Genomic DNA, 24,537 nt, shown 5'->3' with positions numbered 1-24,537 from the left:
CTTCTTTCTTGTTTCTGCTTGGGGAATTTTCTTTATTTTCGCTCTTCTCACTCTGTTATTCTGTTTCATTCTTCTTTCATATATTCTTCTTTCAAATTCGGATTGATGTTCGAATTAATTCGCAATTGCACGCCCCACGTTTACGTCCCCTCCTCGACTTTTTGCGCTATCAATCAGTATTGCATTCGCATATTTTAGACTTTGCCACCACGGTATGCCGGTTTCCCTCTGTATCCTTGTGTCCACGTTATATACACACAATATCGAACTTCATCCAATTCATCTATTCGTCAACTGTATACATACTTCTTCATTTAACATTCATTTTAACAGGAAAAAGTACTGGGGGTGCGCTTTTCGGTTGTAAGATGCGTCCGAGCGGAATTTGAAAAATTACCATTTTCAGTCAGAATGTGGCGGTCAAAGTGTCCGCCTACTTGTACCTAAATTATAAATTTAGTAATCAAATTTAGGTCAATATAAATGTATTATACTGAACGATATTGTGCTAATAAGTTGAATTCATCTACTATAGCCAAGGAAAACAATGAGTAAAAATTAATACAGTGTATGCAAAGTGTATCTTGCTAATGATCAGTAGCACTGAGTAAAAAGATGACGCGAGTGTGACAAAAAATCGAAAAATGAACAGCCAAATCTACTGTGATAGGGTGTGACTCATTACTTTCGAGCTTCATTCTTTATTTTACTTCTCATCAAGGGATGAGTGAACTCTTTCAAAACATTGATGAAAAACTATATAAACTCAATATGAAAAGATTTACAGAAGGAATTAGCTAGAAAAAAATTGCTTCTTAAGATACAGCTGATTTGGTGTGTAAAACAGTTGTATTTTGGCTTATTTCAAATTAAATGAGAATCCCTTCTGTAAAAAGTTTCATTTGCATCTCAGAAGCATGAAATTTATTTTTCTATTATTTTATCTTAGGTGTGGGGAACAGAAATGTTCCTGTACAATCACTACTTTTAACCGGACACAAAATTTGATCACATAAGCAATAAATTTCTTAATTGGAAGCCGTGGGAACGGACGCGCAACACAAGGGAAAAGCGCACCCCCAAAAGTACTGTACCAACCATTACAACATACATACAAAAACAAAGTAAAAACAGACTATCTCGAAGATTCATCGTGGCGTGATCGTTGAGAGAACCAAGTCGTATCTGTCTGACTATGATTGCGCTTAGACTTGTAATGTCTGATCAAGTACATGTTTGTCAACATTATGACTGCTGTCTGCAAGAGTGTCTTCAGCATACTGAGTAGCACATGCATAGGCTAATTTTTGATGCGACAGCTCATGGACGGAAGCCCAAGTAGAATACATATATTCCTTTGTAAACAAGGTCAATAGTACTAATGCACTATATTTTTTGGTAGGTCAAACACCAAAGCGAATTGTCTTCGCTCTCACATTCATCCACCTTCAAACTTCCTTCTGCCAAGTTTTCCTTCCTCGATGGGGACAATTAACTCTCTTCATCAACATCCTTTTCCTTATCTCTTTTCCTCTTCCCCGTCGCACGCGTCCCAGGCCCCCAGTTCGGCGTCGGGTTCTGCTGATAGCGTACTAGCTTTACTTTCGTTGAGAGTTGTGAGGTGGCCAGTGGGTGGTGTGAGAAGTTGGCTTCGAAGCTGTTTAATTGAAGGATATTAGTTTACGATGTTTTGATTGTAGAGTATGCAAAAGGAATAGGGAAAATATGACAGGGTTAGAGTTGAAGCCATAAAGCGGTTTAGTTGATTAGGTGGATTCGGGAGCTTTGGGAAGGGGAGATGGAGTTCGAAAGTTTAGGTTGTGCAATTTGAGTTTCGTGTAATCAAATCGAGACTCGTGTTGAAGTAAGGCACGATTCGTAGGCGGTAGGGAAGACGACAAGTGGGAGGGGACAATAACCACGAGGCTCGAACAAAAGGTCCGAGGTATACTCAAGGGGAAGGAATAGAAGACGCGAAGTCGAACGAGATGTCAACAAAGAATAGAACAGATGACATACCGCGGCGTCTTCCCATGCAAACAACTCGACGGCGAATTCGGTGGTATACTCTCCGGCTTAACCGGATGTTCCTTCACCCACCCTCTAAATACATCATGCACGTCTTGTCGTGTCGCGTTCGTTTTGAGTGAGCCTGCTAGAGCGTGGGAGCGAGAGACGGAGAAGCCTGCGTGGAGAAGTGCATTTCTTTATTGAAATTAGGAAATAGGATTCGTTAGTAAATTGAGTTCTTATAAGTAGGAGAGTAAGGGGAGGATGCCGGAGACAATAGCGTTCAAAGGGGAAAGCAAGGGGGGAGGGAAGACAGACGTACGACGTTTCTTCCAACGAAGGCGAGACGCAATGGAACGTCCCCGCCAGCCGACCAGGCGTGAAATAGAACGGTATGTGTAGTTCCTATTCATTCAAACAGTTCAGCAATCGAAGCAGGTTGATAAAAGCCAAAGTCGATTGAAGCCGGGGGGGGGGGAGGGGGGAAGACAATTAGCACAACCACTACAAATTTAGAGTAGACGCGAATAGATTGAACAGCACGAACCTCTTTTGTGACAGTAAGCATCCCCTTCATACGCGCCGCTGTACCATAATTCGTCAAGTTCGCTTCGACATGTTCGAGTGCCTTCGATACAAACTCCGTATCGTGTATCGGGCCAGCCCACATCGGACCAGCAACCTTCATACATCCGAAGACAAAGGACAATAAAGAGTTTCCCCTAGTCAGCAGACACGATACAATACTCAAACAGACGATCGTAGATAACGTATAACGTACGTGCAGAGTACTATCACACTCCGGACACTTATCACCCACCGGTGGACCTGCACGCGTTCGGAACAACACATTCGTCTGTCCAGTCTTGTCAGATACCTTCTCTACGATCTTCCCCAATGGTTGTTCGTAGAACGCTTGACAACCCGAACAGATGTAGAACGTCGATGTCTTGCTGAGGATAACGTATTATCAGTCACAGTGTTCTTCAGGTATGGATAAGGTTATAGAGAGAAGAGCGAACCTCGCTGCCTTTTTGACTTCAGCTGGTCCGGTTTGTATCCGGATGAAAAGTCGGATGTAGAAATCAATGGATAAGGAGAGGAGAGGGTGGATGAATCGGCCGTAGCGTGCTGCTGAGGTAGAGACGGCGTGGAGGACAAGTCGAAGTGCCTAGGGCATAATTGTCAGTTTTCGTTCCAGCAATAGACTCTTAACAAGCCAAACTCACAGCTTCATGACAGTATTCAGCCTTAACGGGTATACCACCATAATTCGAGAAGCTACGGACCAAAACAAACCTCAATCAACAAGCGAACAGTGTAGTGTACGAAAGAGCCATACCATTTTTCAGGATAGTTATTTGTAGCAAGGACACCCATATCCGTACACGTAATACAAAGCAGCCCACCATCGTTCACACATTGAACAGCAGCGTCAATGAACGGTGCTGCAGTCCCGTACGGGTCAAGGTCCACACAGTCGACGCGTAGACGGTCAGGGCGATGTGAGTACATCAGAGCACTTCTCACATCAAATCCCAATAAGACAAATATATAAAATTATGTTAATAACAACTTAACGAAAGGAAGGGGAGTGGAGGACTTACCACGCATCTCCCTCATTAATCCTCACTTTCGCAGGTCTATCTCTTCTCCTTGCCATTCGCTTTGTCATATCTTTCTCTTCACTCGCATGTCCGTTTTCCACAGTATTCTCTTCTTTCTCTTCTACGCCAGCATTTTCTGACCCAGATTTGTCGCCTAGGTCATTAAGCTCAACGTTCCGCTGAATAGCTTCAACAGCAGGCGGCGAAAGGTCATTCGCAATCACATATCTACGAAACAGAACAAGCACGAAAGCATAAGTACGGGGTGTTAGATTGTTTACAGTATACATATGAAGGGACGAACTTGACGAGTGGTATCTCCTTCGCATATCGGATCGCTCGTAGACCGGTCGCAGAGAGCGGTTCGAGGAGGGTGAAATGATACGGGACGTACTAGTAAAAACAAACAAATAGTAAGTCTTTCATTGTCGATATACGCACCAGTAACATAGCATATAAATGATAAAAGGCAATTTTATACGTACTGCTGATTGTTTCGTCATATCAGCCTTCGATTCCGTCTCAGTAGGAACAACGGCAGGAGCTTCAGTCGATACATCGGTCATAGGGATGTCTGTCGTCGTAGCAGCTCTAGCAGGAGCCTCTTTCACCTCCGAGTCTCCTTCACCTGTATCATCCATACACCCATTACCATCATCAATTCATTAAACAAGACTAATGCCAACCACTCACTCTTCGCCTTCTTCTTGCCCCTCTTCACCTTCCCCTGCTCCACCTTCCCCGCCCTTTCTTTCCACTTCCTCTCCTTCACCCTATCAAGCTCCTCACTCCATGTACGTATACAAGCCACACTCAAATCCCTATTAAATTCCTGTACGGGGTTGAGAAACGCCTCGTCCGTTGCAGGAAGCAGAATGCGCGCGCTGCCTTCTGTATGAAGCGTGAAGCCTTCTGGGATCTCAGGGAGTGTCTGTGAAGCCTTAGCCATGTTTGAGTTTCCACGACGTAGTCGATTTATGTACAAGGGCGTTGCCCTCAGGCTACGCAAATGATTAATGGCGAACGTTTTCGAGCGAGCACAAGTCAGAATGATTCAATGAAGTTGGAACCCAAAAAAAGAAATTTACGCGACGATCATTCAGAATGACACCAGTCCTCACGTGGTCGTCAATTATAATAAAAAGGGTGTAATGGCACATCAAATTTATCAAATAGCAAACAGTACATGGATATATCATTATCAATACATCGAAAGACAGACGGACAACCCAGAAGCCACAAAACAATGTCGCCACTTTACTTCGCACCAGCAGAGAACTCTGTAACGTCTATGAGTATCACGTTCCCACGATAGGGAAAGAGTATATACGTACTCGTAACAGACTTGGTACCCTCAGAGATAGCGTGCTTGGCAAGTTCTCCCGGTAGGATGAGCCTCACAGATGTCTGAATTTCTCGAGACGAGATGGTTGACTTCTTGGAGTATTGTGCCAGCTCTGCTTGCCGCATCAGCATCAGATTCATTAAAGGCACATCATATGCTACTTACTTGAAGCCTCAGTTGCAATACGCTCAAAGATATCGTTGACGAATGAGTTAAGGATAGCCATCGCCTTGTTCGAAATACCGGTATCAGGATGCACTTGCTTAAGCACTGTTCACACGACGTGCCATCAGTCGTGTGCACACCAAAGCCACGAGCTCAAGACACGTACCCTTGTAGATGTACGAGGCATACGTCTCCTTGCGAACCTTCTTGCGCTTCTTCTTGTCTCCCGACGCAGCCTTCTTTGCGGTCTTTGCAGACTTATCTGCAGTGGTCTTTGCGGGCGCCTTTGAGGCGGGCGGTGCTTTGGAGGCCGTGGAGGGAGGTGCCTTGCCACCAGTTGAAGCAGGCTAACGGAGTAAGTTTATGAGCATCCAACTAGCTTATCAAAAGCATTTACCAACCTTAGGGGCCATTGATATTATTTAAATATACGAGAATAGGACTCTGGTGTACTGTCAAAGCACAAGTCACAGTCAGAACGTGTTTCTCTCATTTGATTAGCATACGTGGGTGCAACATACTGTTTGAGATGCGATTTCAATGCGACTATGAATCACAAAACGAAGATGCAGCAAAGAAGATGGTGGTGGAAGGAAGAAAGGATGAGAGCTCGACGTCGCGGCTCTGGCCCTTATAAAGCTAACACAACAGACGGGCACGTGACTTACGGATTCCGCGTCGCGACGCGTGTCTGAGGCAACAACACTTCAACGTCTTAACGGAAGCGAAATCATGAGACAAGCAACGGTATATTCCGGCCTAATGGAATCACTTTACAAGTCAAGCAGTACAAGAATTTTTTTCTTCAGCAATCAAGTTTCCTTCCGCATTTCCTTTCTATACGTCTATCCAGTCTTCCTGACCTAACATTGTAACAAGAACCTGAGTCTTGTCATACACATCTACGTCTATGCACCGCCTGGTGACGCAGTTTGGTCCTTCTTCTTGATGGAGCGCTCACTAGCACGACGGATTGCCCACGTAAATTCGTACGTCTTACATGCGTCCTCGTAACTGCTCAGGATAAGGCCAGCCTCCTCATCGTTTTCCTCAATATCCTCAATCACGTCGATAAGATTGGAGACCTCCGAGAAAAACGGATCGTCATCTGGGAAACGATGTGTCTCCTCATAGTCATCTCCTGGGCGACGGATATACAGCGTCGGCTGGACATATGGGTTCACGAGTCTTGGTCGCCCATTAGTTCGCGTTCTCTATAGTACATGGTCAAGAACTCACTTGAGCGAGTATCCATCACAGAAGACTTCAAGCTCGCAGCTATAGTTCGTGCCCTGAAGGGAAACAGCATGAGTCAAGCTGCCGACAGCGCCGTTATCATATTTCCTGCATAACCGTAAGTATCCACAAATGGGAAAGTAAAGACCTTGATATACCAGGTGGCAGAGGTGACACGAGGAACTCTGTTTTCCGGTGCAATTTTTGACTCATCAATGGACATCTTCGACAGCTTTCCCGGCAATTCATCCCACTCGACTGAATGCGCCTGGACGGATTCGATATCAACATCACCTCCGAAGTAACGCGAGAGATCGCAGAAGTGAGTGCCCTGCTCGACAATGGGACCACAGCTAGCAACAGATCCTCAGTTCATGCAAGAGAGCGATTAATAAACCACGAAACGATACCTCTTCGATTTATCCCACCAGTCGGGCTTCGCAATGGCTTCATACGCACAAGCATAGCGAGCGACGGTGGCCATCACCGTCAAGTCATTGTCCAGGATAATCTGCTTCATCATCTGCACGGCTTTGAGATAACGAAGCATGTATCTGTCGGACTCATAAGTCCTACCATTACACTCATCGTAAATATTGCTTACCCAACGGAACAAATGCTTCCACTATCGTTAATCGCCTTCGCCACAGCAAAAGCCTCGTCAACCTCTGCATCAGGGTGCGTCGCGACAGGTTTCTCAATGAACATCGCAACGCCAGGGAAGTGCCTCAAGATCTGAAGTTCCACATCGCGTCCGGGTTTCGTGTTTCCACGGAACATCGGCGGGCTGCCAATGACGAACGCATGCGGGCGTTGCTTCTCCGGCATACTCTTGACGAACTCGTCAAAGTTCTTGTAGATACGCGTGTCCTTATATGCAGACACCACGAACGAGTCGCACTTCATCTTAAGCACGGCCTGGGCGCGCTCGACCGCCGGGTCGATCAAGGCGATGACCTTGAGACGCGGGCCAAGTTTGCTGGAGACATCGTATGTGTTAAGGGAGTAGAATATGGATCGGACGCGATCACGCACTGTTCGAAGCGGAACGAGTGGTTCCACGGTCCCTCGTCCGAACCTATTCATCATCCCAATTCAATTTTTTTTGTTTTGCAAATTGATGAAAGCGCATATGTACATACCAAACATGATATTCCCCGCTCCAATAAAGACGACATTAAAGTTCTCGGATCCACCGATATGCGTCATCCTGGAAAATCAGGGTGGCATCCATTTATTCCAGAACATATGACAGGAAAAAAATATCGGGTGGCATGGGCGCATATAGTGAGGTATAGTGAGCGAAGAGGGGGCGTTGGGAAGGTAGGACACTCAACTTGTCCATACGGACGAGCCTTGACGGATCGATGGACGACTTACGGGACTGCGCGCCCGACGGCCTGCGCTCCGAGAAACGACGCTCGGACGGGCGGCGCGAAGAAGACATTGGTGAATGCATGTTGTTGTTGTCGACGTCGTCAAGTGGAGGAGTAGCAAGCTAGCTAGATAAACACTCTATAAGCAGAGATCCGTCAGCAACGAGCGCGTCGGCGGTGGCGGGCAGCAGCAGGAAGGGCAGTGGCCAAGAAAGAAAGAGAGATCAGAGAAAGCGGAGTGGACAAGAGGGCAAAGAGCAAGTGGAGATCTATCAATTATCTCTAATACTGTGCTGAGTTCCGAGCCGGAGAGCCGACCCTAGCGCTTTTTAGCAGGTCTTCGTCTTCGTGTATGTACATCCAAATGTCTTATCCAGTAATTTCGTACTTCTCGATATCTCATCTCAGCTTTATAAGTGTATAAAAGTGTATGTGCGAAGTCCAGGGACCCCTGGGTATATTAACTGGTACAATGCATGCATGTGTCTTGTCGAGCAGAGCAACGATGAAGGGAACAAACAGAAGAAATTTGAAGGGAAAGAACGAGAAATCAAGTCGAAAATAAGAAGAAAGAGCACCACAACAGAACAACACCAAGAATATAAAATGAGTGTCATTATGCCGTGTTTTCGTCACCGTCAGAATGCGCCCGCAGACGTCCCCTGCTGATGCTGATGCTGCTGGTGTTGTTGTCCACCCTCCGAATTCTCCAACCCCTGCTTCGCCTTCCGTTCCCTAGCAGCAAGTATCGCCTGTGTCCGCCGCTCAGCAGCAGCCAGTCGTTCACTCATCGCCTTCAACTCTGCATTCAGCTTCTCGTTCTCTTCAGCGAGTTTCAGCACATTCGACTGTCGTTTCTCCATTAGCTCTTTCTTCCTATAAGTTCCATCCGTCCACAAGTCCAAGCAGCAGCAAAGTCGCCACGTGGCGATATATAGCATCACGTCCGTACCATCGAGATAACAACGTCAATGACAAGTGAGATGAGACGAGGATTCACATAGACACAATAAATAAGTAATTATTGGTAAAAGTAGATGAAGAAAGAAGAGAGAGGAAGACAGGACGTACTTTGGGTCAACATCCGCACCCTCAAAGTTGATATCCCCGATAATCGAATCGAAAGACAACGAAACGTCAAGCTTCGTCTCAGGCAGCAAGGGCGGCGCAGACGGTATAGGAGGCATCGGCTCTACGCTATTGCTCGTCATCTTCGACATCCTCGACCTCCTATCCACCGATCAGCTCTTGCCATTATACAGAATATTGCTAATGTTCATCCTGACCTGCTCTCAATTGACGAGCGCGGCTGAGGCTCTTCGTCCACCGGGTAAGTTTCATGTGCAGACATGACGTGTTCAAAGAGCAAAGGAGTCTAATAAAAAAGCTGAACGCGAGGAAGTGGAGTCGTACTGAGAGGATTGATCAAAATGACGAAGGCAGATGTCTTGTCTCGGTCGCAAGGCGGTTGGTCGCGCCACAGCCTCCCTAATTACAATACTTTCTTGTCTTTGTACGTACGCAATTGTAACAGCCTTGTCGCTTACAGTCCACACGTATTTACCCGAATTACACCTTTCCTTGTCTTCTAAGTTCCTAAATCCTATTCGTTCTTACAGTGCAGCCGAGCCGGCGCAATCGCTTTTCGCGTCTCTATATTCGTCGAATGTATGAATGAATTTGTAGACCGCATAGACGCGTTTATAGACGCGTGTGAGCTTCTAGCCCTCGTCACGTAAGGCCATACTCAAGGCAAGTAAACTTTATTCGTTTCATGAACATTCTTTATACAAAAACAGAAGCACAAGGAAAGGAAGGAGCCGAAGCAAAGCGTAGAACTTAAAGTGTGGAAAAGAGATAGAAAAGCCGAAATAGGAAGAGACCATTTTTGTCTCGTTCAAGAATGAACTTGGGTTACCTTCTTAAACCTTCACTTTGTCGGTCGATGACCTACGCCTCGTCTTCAGAAGTCGTATTCACAATCTTACCGAGAGGTGTCTTAGCCATGACACCCAAAACTTCAAACAGCACCTGAGTATCACATCGTCAATTTGTTCATATTGACTGAACTGCCTCTTGAAATCACTCACATCAGCGGCCGCCATAGTTGTCAACTCCGCATTTGTATCATACGCAGGAGCAACTTCCACAATATCAGCGGAGATGATGTGCAATCCGTCAAGTCCACGAAGGATTGTACGAAGCTCGCGAGTCGACCAGCCTCCAGTTTCTGGTGTGCCTGTCGCTGGTGCGAAGGCAGGGTCGATAGAGTCGATCTAAAATGTAAATGCGATTCAGTCACTTTGCCAATGAGATACGTGCATACATGCAGAAACCTACATCTATGGAAAGATATACAGGTTTATCACCAACGGTCTCGCGGATCTTCTTGATGATACCGTCGGTACCTGCAAATTCAAAATGAGTGGCAGCAAATATGCTATGAATCCTCGAGGTACCGACCGATAGTGTCAATCTCGCGCGCTTCAATGCGCTGGAATCCAGTCGCATCATCATTCTCATAGTCCGCAAGGCCAGAGAGGGTCGTTCGAATCGCACCGTGCTAGAACAAACAGACAAACTAGGATCATAGTGCACTCTCTTCGAACAAAGGAGGAAGAAAACCAAGGAACGAAGACACTTGCAATTGAGGATCCATTCTTGATTAGGCCTTCCTTGCTCGCCCAATAGAAGTATGTGCCGTGGTTAATCTCTGCTTGAGCACTTGGCGCGCCGCCAAAGACGCTTGGTTTCCAAGTGTCTAGATGCGAGTCGAAGTGGATGACAGAGACGGCACCGTAAGCGGAATGGATGGATCGTAGGAGAGGGAGTACTATCGTGTGGTCTCCGCCCAATGTGATAATCCGCGGGTGTTCCTTCCCATCTTGTGCAAGCGGGAAAAGTTGCTGGTTCGTAACCGTGTCCTTTCCGAGCTTAGTCGCAGGCTCGCGGTGGAGTAACGATTTATGTCCGTCCTCAATCTGCTTAATGGCATAAGCATTATCGTACGGAGTAACAGGGATGTCTCCACAATCGACGATAGTCAAGTTCGCGAACGGGTTGACAGCAAGCGGGACGTTATATCCTCCGTACAGTGTCAAACGACGTGAACCAGCACGGATGCCTGCTGGTCCAAACCGCGCACCTGGACGATAAGAGGTACCTGTGTCGAACGGAGCGCCAAGGAAAGCGATATCGAAAGGAACGTCCTTTCCGGACCCAAAGCATTGCACCCAAGGAAGCCGGGCAAACGTAGTAATCCCAGAAAAAATAGAGTCGGCAGTCACTAGCTCTCCAGTTAGGCTCAAAGTACTGAACAAGTGCTTGGAATAGAACGTTACCTGTATCTTTGGAGAAATACGAAGCCTGGTATGGATATTTGACATAGCTCATCGGCATCTGGTCATCATCATGACTTTCATGTGACTTCACGACTACAAGGAGCGCCGCTACAACGAGACTCTTGAATGAGTTGATCATCATGGTGTCTGGACTTAGAGGAACGAAACCTTGGAGCGACGCACTCCGAATGTCTGGGCATTTAACTGTCTGAGACAGGACACGTGCGGTGAATAATAACGTCAAAATCCAGCGGGGCACGGGAAAATATATTGAAATTTCCACCATAGACCGGCAATTCCATAGCGAAAACCTGCCTCGTTTTCGCATTCTTGTGATAAGTGCTACTTCGTCCGCATCCACGACAGTGCCTCCGCCAGTAATGAGGATCCCTTTAGGTTGCCAGGATGTTTTTGGGGGAATCAGAAGCGAAACTTACCATTGCTCCATGCTTGAGTGGGTTCTAGAGAGTCCATAAGTGGGCATAATGGCATGTCTTCACATCTGGAACCACAAGACCCAGAGCCCCATGATCGGGTTGACTGTGGACATGAGGAGGGGCCTTCATGCCATGAGGACGAAAGAATCATTCTCGGCCAAGGAAGACTCACTCCGTTAACAAGTACTGTCAAAATTTATGGTCAGTTATTGGACAAACAAGCATCCAACGTGAGAGAAGTGCATACCATGAGGCGATTTCAGTAAGTTTTCACGACTGAAACAAGTAGAGCGCCGGTGGAGAACCGGGCCTCGTTGTCGCTTGGAATGTATCAGTCGGACCGAATGATTTAAAACTCTGGAGTGTGTTGTCATAAATCCTCCTTCCTCGTCGGCAGAGCTATTTCGCTATCGTCGATAGGGTGATAAGCCGGAGGTGGGGGACCAGGAAAAGAAAACAGACGGACATACTCTGAAAGGTACTCCTCCCCAGCAAGTACCTAGTTTCCTGCATCCAACCAAGTTTCTTCGACACAGTTATGGAGACAGATCCACTGTTGTCGAGTCATTTGCGAGCCAGCGATGAAGGGGACTCTGTAGAAGATCGTATAGAATTAATGCGCGACTTCAACGCACGACTAGTAATCTCTCTCTTCATCGACTCTGTGCCAGGTAAGTTTACTTCTTCATGCTAGGCATACTCCGCAAGTTTGCTTAAGTCATCCAGTAATTCTGTCATATATCCTGCAGAATTCGATTCAGACAGTCGCTGTTCTCGTAGCCGGAAGACTAGGACCCAATGAATTATCCGCTGCAGCGTTTTCCTATATGCTCGCCTTTGTCACAGGCGAGTGCACCTTCTTTCCCGGTTCAATGGAGCCATTTGATCCCACAACGAAGATCTGATACCATAGGTTGGTGCATCGCCCTGGGCGGGACGACGGCACTGGACACTTTTGGATCGCAGGCATTTACTGGCGGGAAACGAGCTTCCGATGTCTCCATTCATTTCGAACGATGCCTGATTGTACTTTGGCTGCTTTTCATTCCCGTTGGCGTGCTGTGGATATTCGTTAAGCCTGCTCTTCTGGCTCTCGGGCAAGAGGAACGTCTGAGTAGCGACGTGCAAAGCGTGCTTCGGGTGTTAATCATCGGCGCGCCGGGATACATCGCATTCGAGAGTCTGAAGAAGTATCTTCAGTGCCAAGGTAGCCGCCATATTCGTATTAAAGCCGGCTCGCTCACCAAGTACACAGGAATTATGCGCTTGTCGACGTTTGCGTTGATCATTGTATCGCCGATAAATGTTGCACTCAATCTAGTTCTTGTTCATCATACGTCTTTTCGCCTGCTCGGGTCACCTCTCGCGCTCTCTTTAACTTACTGGCTTGCCTTCATCATCCTTATTGTCCTTACCGCCCTTTCGCCGCAACACAAGCGGAACAAGACATGGGGAGGCCTCCATCTGAGAGAAGCGCTTGATATCTCCGAAATCTGGAGGTTTCTGAAGCTCGCCCTTCCTGGAATTTTGATGGTTGGAACGGAATGGTACGCACGGAGTTGTCAGATACGTATATTTTCCAGCTGAAGTTATGTGTAGGGCTGCTTTTGAGATTGTTGCTCTTGCGGCGGGGAGACTTGGAGCCTTGTCACTTGCTGCACAATCAGTAATTATGACAACAGATCAAAGTCAGACCTCATCGGGTCATTTGTTTTATTGAATGCGTGCTTACCATCACAGCAGTTTTGAACACGCTGCCGTTTGGAATCGGTGTTGCCGCTTCAGCTCGTGTCGGTAACCTCATAGGCGCACGTTCAGCGTATGGCGCAAAGCATGCCGGGCATGCATCCGCACTGTTGAGCGCAATCGTTGGAGCAATCGTAATGGCCACAATGTTGGCTGCAAGAAACGTCTATGGGTATATTTTCAGCGATGACGAGGAAGTTGTACGGTTAGTAAGCAAGGTGATGCCGCTAGTCGCATCGTTCCAGGTAGGTCTTTAAATCATGGATAGTCCGCGTCCTAACGAGTTGATAGGTGGCAGACGGCTTGGCAGGATCATGTGGTGGTGTCTTACGAGGGCTTGGTACGTTTAAAACAATCCTGTATCGCGCATAGTGTAATGCTTACGCGTTTATAGGTCGACAGCACATTGGTGCACTATTCAACCTTGGAGCATACTATGTTCTCGCACTGCCCATGGGCATTGGACTTGCATTCAGTCCACGCACACACATGGGTTTGCAAGGACTTTGGGTCGGTGCGTATCATCCACGTCCCATATAATCTACGAACAAAGAAATTTAATCGCGGCAACCTTTCCGACAGGTCAAGTCGTTGCGCTCTTCATAGTCGGGATTGGATTGTACCTCGTTGTTTGGCGCGGGACAGACTGGGATGTAGAGGTCCAGAACGGAATAGAACGGAACCGCGCGGATGATGCCGCAAAAAGGAGATACGAGGCTCGAGTTTCAGCAGGGGAGAGCGAAGTCAATGCTGGAGAATGTTAGTTTCGAGGATCAAGCGGGCAGTCGGTATTTGTTACGCAATAACATTGAGAAACGAGCCAATAAGATAGAATGTGCTGCAAGTACAGAAGAACACTTGACGAGATCAGGGAGGAGGTCAGCGAATTCATGAATCTCAAAGAGTGCCGAACAGCAAGACCGTTGTAACGCAGCCTGATTCATGTGAACAGGACAGATACAAGCCACAAATATAACCCATCATGACAGTAGAAAAGCAGAAATTAACGTATGATGCTTGCAGTCGCCTGGAAATGTGTCAAGTTGGCTGATGTTCAAAGCATCCATGTTTTGAGACGCGACGCGCGTCGCGCTCCTCAAAATTTCGAACTCCGCTTCACTATTTCACAAACGCTGATTTTATTTTCGCGATATGGTAAGAACATGCCCGTTGATGAGCATAAAAAGTAAAAACAAATTTCTGCATGTTACTCCCGAGAGAATTGCAATATATTACCGAAACAACCTTTATGCTTCATATCGGGATTGTGTTAATACAACAGTACAAATGTATGCTTCATAGAATAGGAAATTATTTCTCATTTGATTTAAGGTGGTGGTTTCAATAGTATAATGCGTTAATTGAGAAAACTTCAAGATTCTTTAATAAGGATCAACATTTATTCTGTGCAATTTGGCACAACTTTATTATGCAATGAAGCCATTCGGGCACATAAATGAAGCTGGAGATAATTCCGGCCTTGCCGTTCAGTCTCTTGGTATAAACAGGTCCTGCGCGTCAACAAGCCATAATAACGCGAACACGTGAGTCTGTTCAAAGCTTCGTGAATGTATCATATGCAATTAGTAACGCAAAGAGGCTGATTCATTTTGAATATGCGGAACAATAAATACTTGAGCGCTGCACCGTTTCTCTATCTACATAGGCTATGTAGCCGTTCATGTGAGAGAGTGCACCCGAGCGCACATGTTCCGATTTCCAAGGGAAGAAAATGGAAGAATGCAGAAATGCGGGGGACCTGTAATATAATCGGGTGAGACACAGTCTGTCAGGCCGATAGCGTCAAATCATCAACAGGAACGCGGTAGATTGACATCGCATTGCACTTAGTACTGGAATATGCATGTCGAATTCGGAGTGTGTCGGAGCGGAAGAGCGGCGGAAGAGCCAGTGATAAAGCTCGAGGCAGCTCGACACGATACTGGGACGCCATTGAACTGAATTGAAATTTAGTTCCTGTATTATACAATGGTCAAGTACGAAGGAATAGAGCAGGTGACCTATGATATCGGAAGAAATCTTTAAAGCGGGGTTGCATGTCTCGCCGAATCGCGTTCCGAGAAAACGCGATGACGATCACGCGGGGATCGGGTAAACGAGACTGAGACCCCTAGGCTGATGGTCATCTCCCTTTCTGGGCTCAAACTACCTGAAATGACTGGATAGGGTCCAAGCAGAACGATGATAGAAAAAGAGAAGATTGATCGGATGTCTATATCGCGAGATTCCCATGAGTTCTGTTCCTGTTCGCGCCATTACCCGCATCAAGAACTCTATAAATACTGCATACACTCGTTCACCTCTTCCATCACCTATTCGCTCATATTCACCTTCCACTCGAACTTTTTTCAAAAAACTCCGTACCTTCTGCTCATCTCGTCCCATCATGTCCGTCCTCTCGGGATTTACTATTCCGACCACGCAGACCGCTGCTGTCGTGCCATCCATTGGTAAAGACATTGAGATCCAAACGCAGCACCCTGTTAAGTCTGCAAAGGATCTGAAGCCAGGCGAATGCCTCGTCAGGCTCTCACACACCGGCGTCTGCCACACAGATTTGCATGCGAAGCAGGGTGACTGGCCCGTCCCGCCCATTAACCCACTTATCGGTGGGCATGAGGGTGTCGGTGAAATCGTCGCTATTGGCGAGAACACATCTGGTTCACCTGTCAAACTCGGAGACCGTGTCGGCATTAAGTGGCTCGCAAACTCATGCCTGGACTGCGAGTTCTGCCGGAAAGGCGCGGAGATGAGTGCGTGCATATGCTTCAGAGCCATGACCATGTGAAAGATATTTCGGAACTGATTCTTTGCCATAGACTGTGTCAATGCACAGCTCAGTGGATACACCGTTGATGGCACGTTTTCGCAATATGTCGTATCGTTCGTACACCACGTTACTCCAATCCCCAAGAACCTTGACAGTGCTGGAGCCGCATCAATCCTGTGTGCTGTACGTACCTGAAATTTAGTAGATGCAGATAAGATAAGATTGGTCCTGATAATCTGTTAATTTATCTCAGGGTGTGACTGTCTACAAGGCTTTGAAAAACAGCAACACTAAAGTTGGCGATTATGTTGTCATTCCTGGTGCTGGCGGAGGACTTGGTCATTTAGGTAAGTCTTCATAATTTGCACATGTGCGTCCAATCTCACAGGCGTTATCAGCGGTCCAATATGCCCGTGCAATGGGTCTGCGTGTAATCGCGATCGATACTGGCGAGGATAAGGAGAAGCTTGTTAAGAAGCTTGGCGCAGAATCGTGGATCGATTTCAAGCAGTCTAAGGACCTCGTTGCCGATGTAAAGGCTGCATCAGGCGGACTCGGGCCCCATGCCTCGATCGTTGTCGCTTCGCATGTCAGTGCGTACACTCAGGCGGTCGACTACTTACGCCCAACGGGCACGCTTGTCGTCGTCGGCCTGCCGAATGCACCACTGGGTGCGAATGTGTTCTGGACGGTCTTCAAGTCCATCACCATTGTGGGCAGCTACGTCGGAAACCGCCAGGATGCAATTGAGTCGCTCGAGATTGCCGCAGCGGGTCACGTTAAGGTCTATTACGAGCTGAAGGACATTAAGGACCTCAAGGAGTGAGCTACTTTGCTGATTACCTCAATAACTTTAGAACTAACATAAAAACGCACCTTATCAGCGTTTACGAGAGTATGGAACAAGGCAAGGTTGCTGGTCGTGTGGTCCTCAAGGTCCACTAGATTTCCCTAAACATAGTTTGATGTGCTCCGAACGATCTAACGACGCAGGGAAGTTGCTTGTTCAAAAATCTGGTTGAAGTTGTAGCTGTAGACTTACATATGTAAAAAAAAAGTGACTGTGTAGTGGTACATTAGGAGCTGTGTAAAATAAGTCTGTTATATATATCTGCAGTTCCATGACTGTTGCGGTGTCCTCTATACCTGCCTTGAACGACAAAAGACTGTGCTGGTTCTCTCATTAGAGTACCTAAAATTAAATGAGTTTCACGAGGTCTAATAACATTCGCGGATACTCATGCTTGGGGCCACGTGTCGCTAAGTTATGATCAATGAACATGACAACGATGTACGGCCGCATAAGAAGCATACACAATATTTAAGCCGTCTTTTGCACCGCGTCAGAAGATGAATCGCGCGCGCAGCCTGGCCGGGCGCCGTTAGGAGAAATCAAGGAAAATTACATGCACAGCAATTGTATGCTTCCGGACTGTCCAAGACGATGCGATGTCCAATTTGGAGAAGGCACGTGTTTGCCTCTATTACATAAGCGCTAAAGTAACCATGAATGGGATCGTCGCCGGCTATGACCTCATCTCTTGGACACCTCATTTTAGGGACTGGCGCGGCATCCGTCACCGTTGACCGCAACAACAACCGCGGATAAGCTTATCCGTGGCTAAAATTCCCACGGCTACCACAGTAGCCGCGGTTAAGCAAACCTTCGCTCGATACCTGGTGTAAGTTTTGCTCTTTTAATTTTCTTATCACACTTTTTGTAGTTACATGTCAATCAATATGTACTATTAACTCCACTAATTAGTATGGGTATAACAACATTAAAATATACAAAGAAAAAATATAAATAATTGAAAAATTAATGTAAGTAATTGAAAATATACTTAAGAACCAGTAGTTTGAGATGTTTTAGCTTCAAGAATTGAAAAAGCATCATTAATATTAGAAAAAAGTGGGGTATCATTCCAAGATCCAACAGCCATTTGATGAAGGAGAGTTTCTTTAAGCCTGCCTGATTAAACTAGTGCACAGAGACATTGTAATGGTCATATGCTGGTGACTTCCATTTGTCTCTACTGGCAGCTTCAATACACAGTATAATTAGCAGTGATACTTGGGTAAATAAAGTATATAATGCACTAATAATCTCTTCATCACTTAAAACCCAAACTTGATCATCCGTCTGATCATATATAGAAGTCTTCACTCTTCTCCAGGTTTTTGGTGCGGAAAGCTGTACAGGCAGAGCTTCTCCTGTGATAGAAGCAGCTGCAGCATCTATGAATGATGCTGGTGTGGGTGATGAAATGATGCCAACTGGCACTCGAGACATATTGTAATTTTGAATGAAATGAGAGTGAGGAGATGTTGGTGAATTGATTTGAGACATTTTTTTTTGACTTTTTGTGTAGTTGAATTAACAGAATGAATGAAAGTAGTTGGTTTATTTTTTTTCTACCACAATAATGTGGCTACCGCGAAATCTGCAGTAGCTGTGGGAATCTTAACCGCGGTTAGCATATCCGCGAGAATCTTAACCGCGGTGCGGATCCGCGGTTAGAGCTATCCGCGCCAGTCCCTACCTCATTTTGTCCACATGAGTCGGTGCACTTCGCTAGGAGTCTCGTTGCTGCCGAGCTCGATGTTCATCTCTGGGGTGAGCAGACTTTGAAGGAATTAGCGCACCCCGAACGCGTCCGGTTCCGAAGAATCGCACGGCGTTGCAACTTGCTGGTGTGAAATTATATTTATCCTTGGACTGGCTTGGAAGCGCACCTTTAACTTGTCCCCGCGGGAACTCGTTCCCGCCGCTCATTTTGTCTCTCCTCTCATGTCGCACTCTTGACTTTTCCCACTTCGTTCTTTCACATATACGTCGGTAGGCAAAAGCAGCTCGCTGTCGACACTGTTTCTTAACGCTGAGGAGGCGTCGGCACGGTAACTGCGCGTCCGTCTTCCGAGCGATCCGCGCAATCTTGTGGAGTGAGTTAAACCGACGCTAACTTCAGCTCGCGTTGTTTTTCGCTCCCCAGATACCGACAAACAGAATTTGTGCCTTCTACATTTTCTCTTCTAACTCGAACGTCCTCGATTCCATTCGTTTGCAAAGTATATCGTGGTTGGCTTCTCCGTCCACTTCACTTTTGGAGGGAATATCCGGAACGCATTTCGCATTTATTCTAGCTGCTTGAAGGCCTTTCCCGGCAGGTACGAAAGAATATGGCGAAGTTGTTCACTGGAATGGGACGAGCCACAGGACTCCCTGCAGGTTTCCGCATTCACACCGGCTTCGTGCTCACGGTCCTTAATGTCTTCGTTGGTCGTGCTTCTGCTGCCTCTTCATCCAGCTCAGCAGAGCCTTCGAACCCTACCGCACCAAATTTTATGGATGACGTCACTTGGTTAACTGCTTACCTCTGGATTCACTCGCTTTCGAAGAACAGCTATGTGTACATGTACATCCTGTGGTTTACTGTTGGCGTTGTTTTCTTTCTGCTTTCCTGGGCGACATGGTCTGGGGTGCGCGTCACTGCAATCGGCGCGTGGTGGTCGAAATGGGCACTTCGACGGAGGACGTGGAGGAAGAAGCATACACTCCAGAAGATGGAAGCAGAGGCAAAGAGACTTGGTGTTCCGGTCTCAGCTCTGCATCGTCAACCTCGGTCGCTTCCAAGTAATGCACAGATACTTTCCGCTGTGGCATTAATTGTTCTTACTGTCGTTCTGTGCTTCGTTGGCCCCGATTATATCAATCCCGATCTCAATTTATTCCAATTCTCTTCTTCCTCCTCTATGAAGAAGCGAGCTCAACAACAAATTAACGACTCGACGTTATTTAACTTCATTGCACACTACGATATAGCCAAATCTTGGTGGACTATGGCGGCACGTTTCGGCGGGATGGCGTTTGCGCTCTACCCACTTGTGATCGTGCTGGCACTGAAGGCGCCACCCTTCGCACTCTTCGGGATCCCTGGTCTCGTGGCGTACGGGCATGACAAGATGATCCGCCTGCATCGTTATGTGGGTAGATTAGTGTGGTTTGTCACAATTCTGCATGTCATTTTCTGGGTTGTGCAGACGTTGAAGGATCGGAGAGTGATGACGGGGAAGTTGGTTATCGCATATGTCTGGCAGTACCAGAAGTTTCGCTTCGCTTGGGTGGTTAGTGTCCTTAGTCTAATTATCCTTTCTGAATTTCTGACAGGACTTCTGCGACCGATAGGCTTTCATCTCGATGACGATCCTAATGATCTTCTCCCTTGATTGCATCCGGAATCCGCACTACGAGCTTTTCTACTTCGTACACATCGTCTTCACACCTATGACTATCGTGTTTTCTGCTTTGCACCACCCTGCTCGTGGGGTATGGGGTTGGTGCGCTGCTGCTCTCGCTTTGTGGGTTGGCGAGCGTTTTTGGCGGCTGTGTTGGTGGGTGTATGTCAATGGTATATTCCAGGTCAGCAATGGATCGAACCAGAAGGGTGGAAGGTCGACAAGAAGGATGGGGAGCTTGAGGCCGTATACATATCAGTCTCCGTCGGAGAAGGAAGGTAACGTTGTACATCGGCCAGCACCCTCGCGAGGCAGTGCTGCAACACTCATAAATCCTTCAGGGCCTCTTGAGATGAGGAAAGAGCAGGATGAGGAACAATGGGAAATGAATGCATTACCACTTCGAGCACCTGCGCCTCGTCGGCCAACAAATGGAACTGAAATGGATCCCTATGAAGGATCGGATTCCTATAGTAGGCCTGCTTCAACTGCTTCGGCGTCGACTGCAAGCATATATACGGACACGCACGCTGACGACCCAACACCTACACCTGGAGAGTTGGTCGAACTTGCGCGAGTGCAGACAAACAGCTCATCAGGTGGAAACGCGCGGCGGATGCCTTTGCAGATTGAAACGGGCACCCCAGTACCAACACCGATATATCCTCCTGCAGCCCTTTCGAAACATGGCTCTGCTCAGTCACCCGGAGCAGGTCCAGGTCCAAAGACTAGCGCGCGTCACTTGGCCGCTTCTCATAACTCGGCTCTAAGTCATCGTTTTCATCCTCAACCACCCTCGAAGATATCTCACCAGAGCAGATATGCACCTCCTCCCGGATTTGCACTCGCGACACTCCTACCCGGTCGCACAATACGCTTGAGATTGGTAACACCTGGATACCAGACTTGGGCACCCGGCCAACATTTTCTGGTTGGCATTCCAGCCGTGTCACGGTTTACAACGCATCCATTCTCTGTTGCGAGTGTGTGTGACGAGCAGGCAGCTCTGCACGTAGGCCCTGATGCATTAGATGACGAAGCCGGAGACAAGGGAAAGCAACTTGTACAAACAGAATCGGGTCGCGAGCTCGTATTGATTGTGCGAGCTAAGAAGGGCTGGACAAAACGTCTCTGGGATCTTGTTTCCTCTCTACAATCCCAAGGTCTTGTTTCTCCACCCGGAGAATCTCTACCTCCAGATTCCCGGCCTCCACAGGACACAGGTGTTGTCCTTCGTGCGCTTGTCGACGGCCCATTTGGTTCTGCGGGACGAACACGCTGGGGTCGCTATGCGAGTGTTCTCATCGTCGCTGGTGGTTCGGGTGTGAGCTTTGGTTTGAGTATATTGGAATATATATGCTTGTGCATCGCAGGGCGCGATGGGAGGTTTCTGGGCGGTCATCCTGGTGGATGGGGTGTTGGGAAAACGGGCTCGTGGATCACGCAGCGTGTGAGGTTCGTTTGGCTCGTTAGAGAGTATGCTCACATACAGGTTTGTTCTTACCTATTTTTCTCTGTTGAGCTCTTATTCATGTTTTCGCCTTTGACTGCAGTGGGTAGTGGGCTCGCTCAGACGTTGCCTTACAACCATCCCAACGGACGCTCTTGAGCTTAATATTTTCGTGACTAACTTCCGACCGCCGCAAGGACTTCTTACTTCTCCAACAAGTCATTTTGGCGGAGGCAGCGTAGATGGACACGACGATGTTACAGATGATGGACTGCTTAAACCACCGGCACCACGCTTTCTTAGTGGCGGAGCGGGAGGAGGCAGGAACGTCAGCGATGGACAGCGTGCCTCAATATCTTCGGACGATTCGTATGCGTCAGATATCTCAGTCGATAGTATCGTTGACTCGTATTTCGATGCTGATACTGGAAACGGAAAGCATGACGGTGAAGCAGCGGATAGCGTTGGCGAACTGGGACACGAGACGCACATGTTAGACTACACGAATTTCGATGGCGATGACGACACACCGTTGCCAGGCGAAAATCGGCTTTCCAGACGAATCATTAAGGAAAGTAAGATGCGTCGTGCACGAACGCGAAAGGCTCAGAAGGCTGCAAAGGCGAAGCAGGAACTGAACGAACGTGTTGCGAACGCACAGGCAAGGGCTGAAGCGAGAGGCGAACCATATGCTTATGCGGGACATACGAAGTCTCCATCGGAGGAAACGTATGCATCGGGATCATCATCAAAGCGACTGTCGTCGCAATCTACTGCTCCACTCCTTCCTTACGCTTCTTCAAGTGCGTATCACGACACTCACGGACAGGATATTTCACCCGTCTCCCCCGCTACGTCGATGTATTCCGCATTCTCTGCGTTCTCTGCATTTGATCGGCACGCATATCCTCAGGCTCATCCTCGTCCACGCACTCCGCCATCCTCCTTTAGCGTGTTCGGTCTTCCTGGAGCCAGCTCAAACGAGGATTCTCCCAAATCAGCGCGTCGCATCTCTACCCAATCGACATCCACAATCAAATCAACAGTACAATCGTCGATGCCGTCGCTTACACCGACTGCTGCGACACCTGGTGGTGTGCGATGGCTGGATCCTTCGAGTCCTGGTGGGCTAGACTCGAAAGCGGGACTTGAATCAGGGTCTGGACTTGCACTCGATCCTCAAGAAGTGCGAGACTTGCAGGTCGTATCTGAGTGGGCACGTCCTGGTAAGCCTAAACTTGGTCGAATTCTTGCCGATGAAGTCGAAGCATCCAAGGGCCGAATTGCTGTTGCCTGTAAGCTCTTTGTTTCTTTCCGCTGTGGATGTACGGGCTTTTTTTGTATTAATTGACGTATAAATTACAGGCTGCGGACCTACTTCGCTCAATGCCCTCATGCGAAAGCTGGTCGCCGAGCAGATCAGCCCAGGTCGTGTTGCACGGGGCGATTTGCGCGGATCCATTGACTTCATCACAGAAGACTTCGAGTATTAAACCTTTTACACTGCTCCTTAGAACACACATATTTTCTTCTCATTGCAAGCTACGTACAGTAAATACAAACGGACTCCGGATTCTTTGTTCTAAATATACCCTACCCTACATGCGATCTTGATGGTACAATACAGTAGTGTTATGTACCAAGCTTCAGCTTTCCTTACAGTTATCTTGCGCATTTCGATTTTTCTTACAGCTTACTATCTCAATAGCTTCAAATCCGTTCACTTGAATGTAGCATATGCTCTACGCACACGGTACTCGTTCGTTCCGTTTTTGCTTTGTCTCTAGACATTCCTGTAAGCATTTGTGTCAGCAGCTTTTGAAGTTTTGTTACCTCAGACCCACATCTTGTATTACAATTTGCTATATTAGACCATTGACAGTTCCAAATGGCAGAATGGGGTTATCTAATATCCTCCATTACTGTCCGTCAGTGGTCTGTGATAGTCTCTGTCGTGTCTCAACAACCCGTACTCACGAAGCCTCTGGGTTTAGTTATGCGTTCTCAACTGAATGCATCTTATCCAAACGCCTTACACACTTATATGGTGACACGCTATCTTCAATCACACTTCTTTAACAAGACTAACCGTATACCCTGTGCTACACGGCTCATGTAGGTATTAGACTCGTTCTCAGAGCAAGCGACTCAGTCACTCAATTTCATTTGTTATCGTCTCTGTACAGAGGATTGGGCTATTAATGCACAGGTTTCAAGCAATCAGTTGTCAAGCAGTGAAGCTCGACTTCTCTTTGCATATTCTTATTGTAACAATGGTCAAGGTACATTTTGAGATGTTGTTCCCTTATAAAATTGGTAGTTCTCAGGGTATGCGTTCCTCTCTCTCACAAACGTACGCGGTCTTGAGGGCCGAAGCTCATGTTCTATTATAGACTCTCTTTATTTGTGCAATTCAGGTCTGCCGGTGACTGGCCAAAGGTTCTTGTGTCCGTGTTGGTGGATATGTACAAGGTAAAGAGTCAATATGGGAAGTCTTTCAGTTTTTCCATGCGATTATGCGCCTTCAGCAGGTTCAACGTGTAGGAATACCTGTACCAGGATTACCAGAGTGCAGTCCTGAACTATGTGAGTCGGGAGGTCTAGTTTGCCTATGGATCCAACTTCTCTTTATTCAACAAGACCAAAGAGCGCTTTACTAGTAGAAGGGTTGCAATTACATATTCACTATTGGCCAAGGGTATACAAACCTGATTAGAAACGTCAACCTCAATATTGGACCTTCTTGTTCGTTCCGATCAATATCACACGAATGTATAGCGAAGGCGCCCAGAAATAG

General features: G+C 47.2%; 8 protein-coding genes across 8 annotated transcripts; 3 read left to right on the top strand and 5 right to left on the bottom strand.

Annotated features, from left to right (window-relative positions):
* Positions 1-1,409: 1,409 nt before the first annotated feature.
* FOMMEDRAFT_168795 (N2,N2-dimethylguanosine tRNA methyltransferase) lies at positions 1,410-4,566 on the bottom strand (the record flags this gene model as incomplete). Its single annotated transcript, XM_007267657.1, has 12 exons — positions 1,410-1,657; positions 2,020-2,205; positions 2,333-2,415; positions 2,558-2,692; positions 2,768-2,963; positions 3,033-3,181; positions 3,240-3,291; positions 3,353-3,532; positions 3,618-3,845; positions 3,922-4,010; positions 4,103-4,245; positions 4,311-4,566. The coding sequence occupies 12 exons, from the start codon at positions 4,564-4,566 to the stop codon at positions 1,492-1,494; spliced, it is 1,863 nt and encodes a 620-aa protein (XP_007267719.1). The 3' UTR covers positions 1,410-1,491.
* A 308-nt stretch (positions 4,567-4,874) lies between these two features.
* On the bottom strand, positions 4,875-5,540 carry FOMMEDRAFT_134867 (histone-fold-containing protein; the record flags this gene model as incomplete). The annotated part of the gene is made up of 5 exons (XM_007267656.1): positions 4,875-4,897; positions 4,952-5,074; positions 5,128-5,232; positions 5,294-5,474; positions 5,529-5,540. The coding sequence occupies 5 exons, from the start codon at positions 5,538-5,540 to the stop codon at positions 4,875-4,877; spliced, it is 444 nt and encodes a 147-aa protein (XP_007267718.1).
* Positions 5,541-5,859: 319 nt separating this feature from the next.
* FOMMEDRAFT_21055 (uncharacterized protein) lies at positions 5,860-7,975 on the bottom strand. Its single transcript, XM_007267655.1, has 8 exons — positions 7,701-7,975; positions 7,506-7,573; positions 7,399-7,441; positions 6,968-7,342; positions 6,774-6,917; positions 6,522-6,716; positions 6,367-6,471; positions 5,860-6,315 (listed from the first exon to the last, which is right to left on the bottom strand). The coding sequence occupies exons 1-8, from the start codon at positions 7,820-7,822 to the stop codon at positions 6,036-6,038; spliced, it is 1,332 nt and encodes a 443-aa protein (XP_007267717.1). The 5' UTR covers positions 7,823-7,975; the 3' UTR covers positions 5,860-6,035.
* A 198-nt stretch (positions 7,976-8,173) lies between these two features.
* On the bottom strand, positions 8,174-9,186 carry FOMMEDRAFT_21054 (uncharacterized protein). The gene is made up of 3 exons (XM_007267654.1): positions 9,026-9,186; positions 8,811-8,969; positions 8,174-8,615 (listed from the first exon to the last, which is right to left on the bottom strand). The coding sequence occupies exons 1-3, from the start codon at positions 9,088-9,090 to the stop codon at positions 8,378-8,380; spliced, it is 462 nt and encodes a 153-aa protein (XP_007267716.1). The 5' UTR covers positions 9,091-9,186; the 3' UTR covers positions 8,174-8,377.
* A 503-nt stretch (positions 9,187-9,689) lies between these two features.
* FOMMEDRAFT_87153 (agmatinase) lies at positions 9,690-11,219 on the bottom strand (the record flags this gene model as incomplete). The annotated part of the gene is made up of 6 exons (XM_007267653.1): positions 9,690-9,770; positions 9,830-10,015; positions 10,080-10,147; positions 10,203-10,302; positions 10,379-11,051; positions 11,101-11,219. The coding sequence occupies 6 exons, from the start codon at positions 11,217-11,219 to the stop codon at positions 9,690-9,692; spliced, it is 1,227 nt and encodes a 408-aa protein (XP_007267715.1).
* Positions 11,220-12,055: 836 nt separating this feature from the next.
* On the top strand, positions 12,056-14,081 carry FOMMEDRAFT_141392 (MOP flippase; the record flags this gene model as incomplete). The annotated part of the gene is made up of 8 exons (XM_007267652.1): positions 12,056-12,188; positions 12,244-12,369; positions 12,431-13,064; positions 13,117-13,205; positions 13,261-13,508; positions 13,555-13,603; positions 13,658-13,777; positions 13,846-14,081. The coding sequence occupies 8 exons, from the start codon at positions 12,056-12,058 to the stop codon at positions 14,025-14,027; spliced, it is 1,581 nt and encodes a 526-aa protein (XP_007267714.1). The 3' UTR covers positions 14,028-14,081.
* A 1,524-nt stretch (positions 14,082-15,605) lies between these two features.
* Positions 15,606-17,194, top strand: FOMMEDRAFT_21050 (mannitol-1-phosphate dehydrogenase). Its single transcript, XM_007267651.1, has 5 exons — positions 15,606-16,037; positions 16,104-16,237; positions 16,308-16,401; positions 16,453-16,876; positions 16,939-17,194. Exons 1-5 carry the CDS (start codon positions 15,671-15,673, stop codon positions 16,997-16,999), a joined length of 1,080 nt encoding a protein of 359 aa, XP_007267713.1. The 5' UTR covers positions 15,606-15,670; the 3' UTR covers positions 17,000-17,194.
* Positions 17,195-18,804: 1,610 nt separating this feature from the next.
* On the top strand, positions 18,805-23,575 carry FOMMEDRAFT_109566 (uncharacterized protein). The gene is made up of 4 exons (XM_007267650.1): positions 18,805-20,179; positions 20,241-21,782; positions 21,844-23,035; positions 23,106-23,575. The coding sequence occupies exons 1-4, from the start codon at positions 19,235-19,237 to the stop codon at positions 23,231-23,233; spliced, it is 3,807 nt and encodes a 1,268-aa protein (XP_007267712.1). The 5' UTR covers positions 18,805-19,234; the 3' UTR covers positions 23,234-23,575.
* The last annotated feature ends 962 nt before the right edge of the window (positions 23,576-24,537 follow it).

Source organism: Fomitiporia mediterranea (assembly GCF_000271605.1).
Source record: "Fomitiporia mediterranea MF3/22 unplaced genomic scaffold FOMMEscaffold_7, whole genome shotgun sequence".
Classification (NCBI taxonomy): domain Eukaryota; kingdom Fungi; phylum Basidiomycota; class Agaricomycetes; order Hymenochaetales; family Hymenochaetaceae; genus Fomitiporia; species Fomitiporia mediterranea.
The sequence above is the reverse complement of the archived record's forward strand: the minus strand, read 5'-3'. Positions and strand labels throughout refer to the sequence as shown.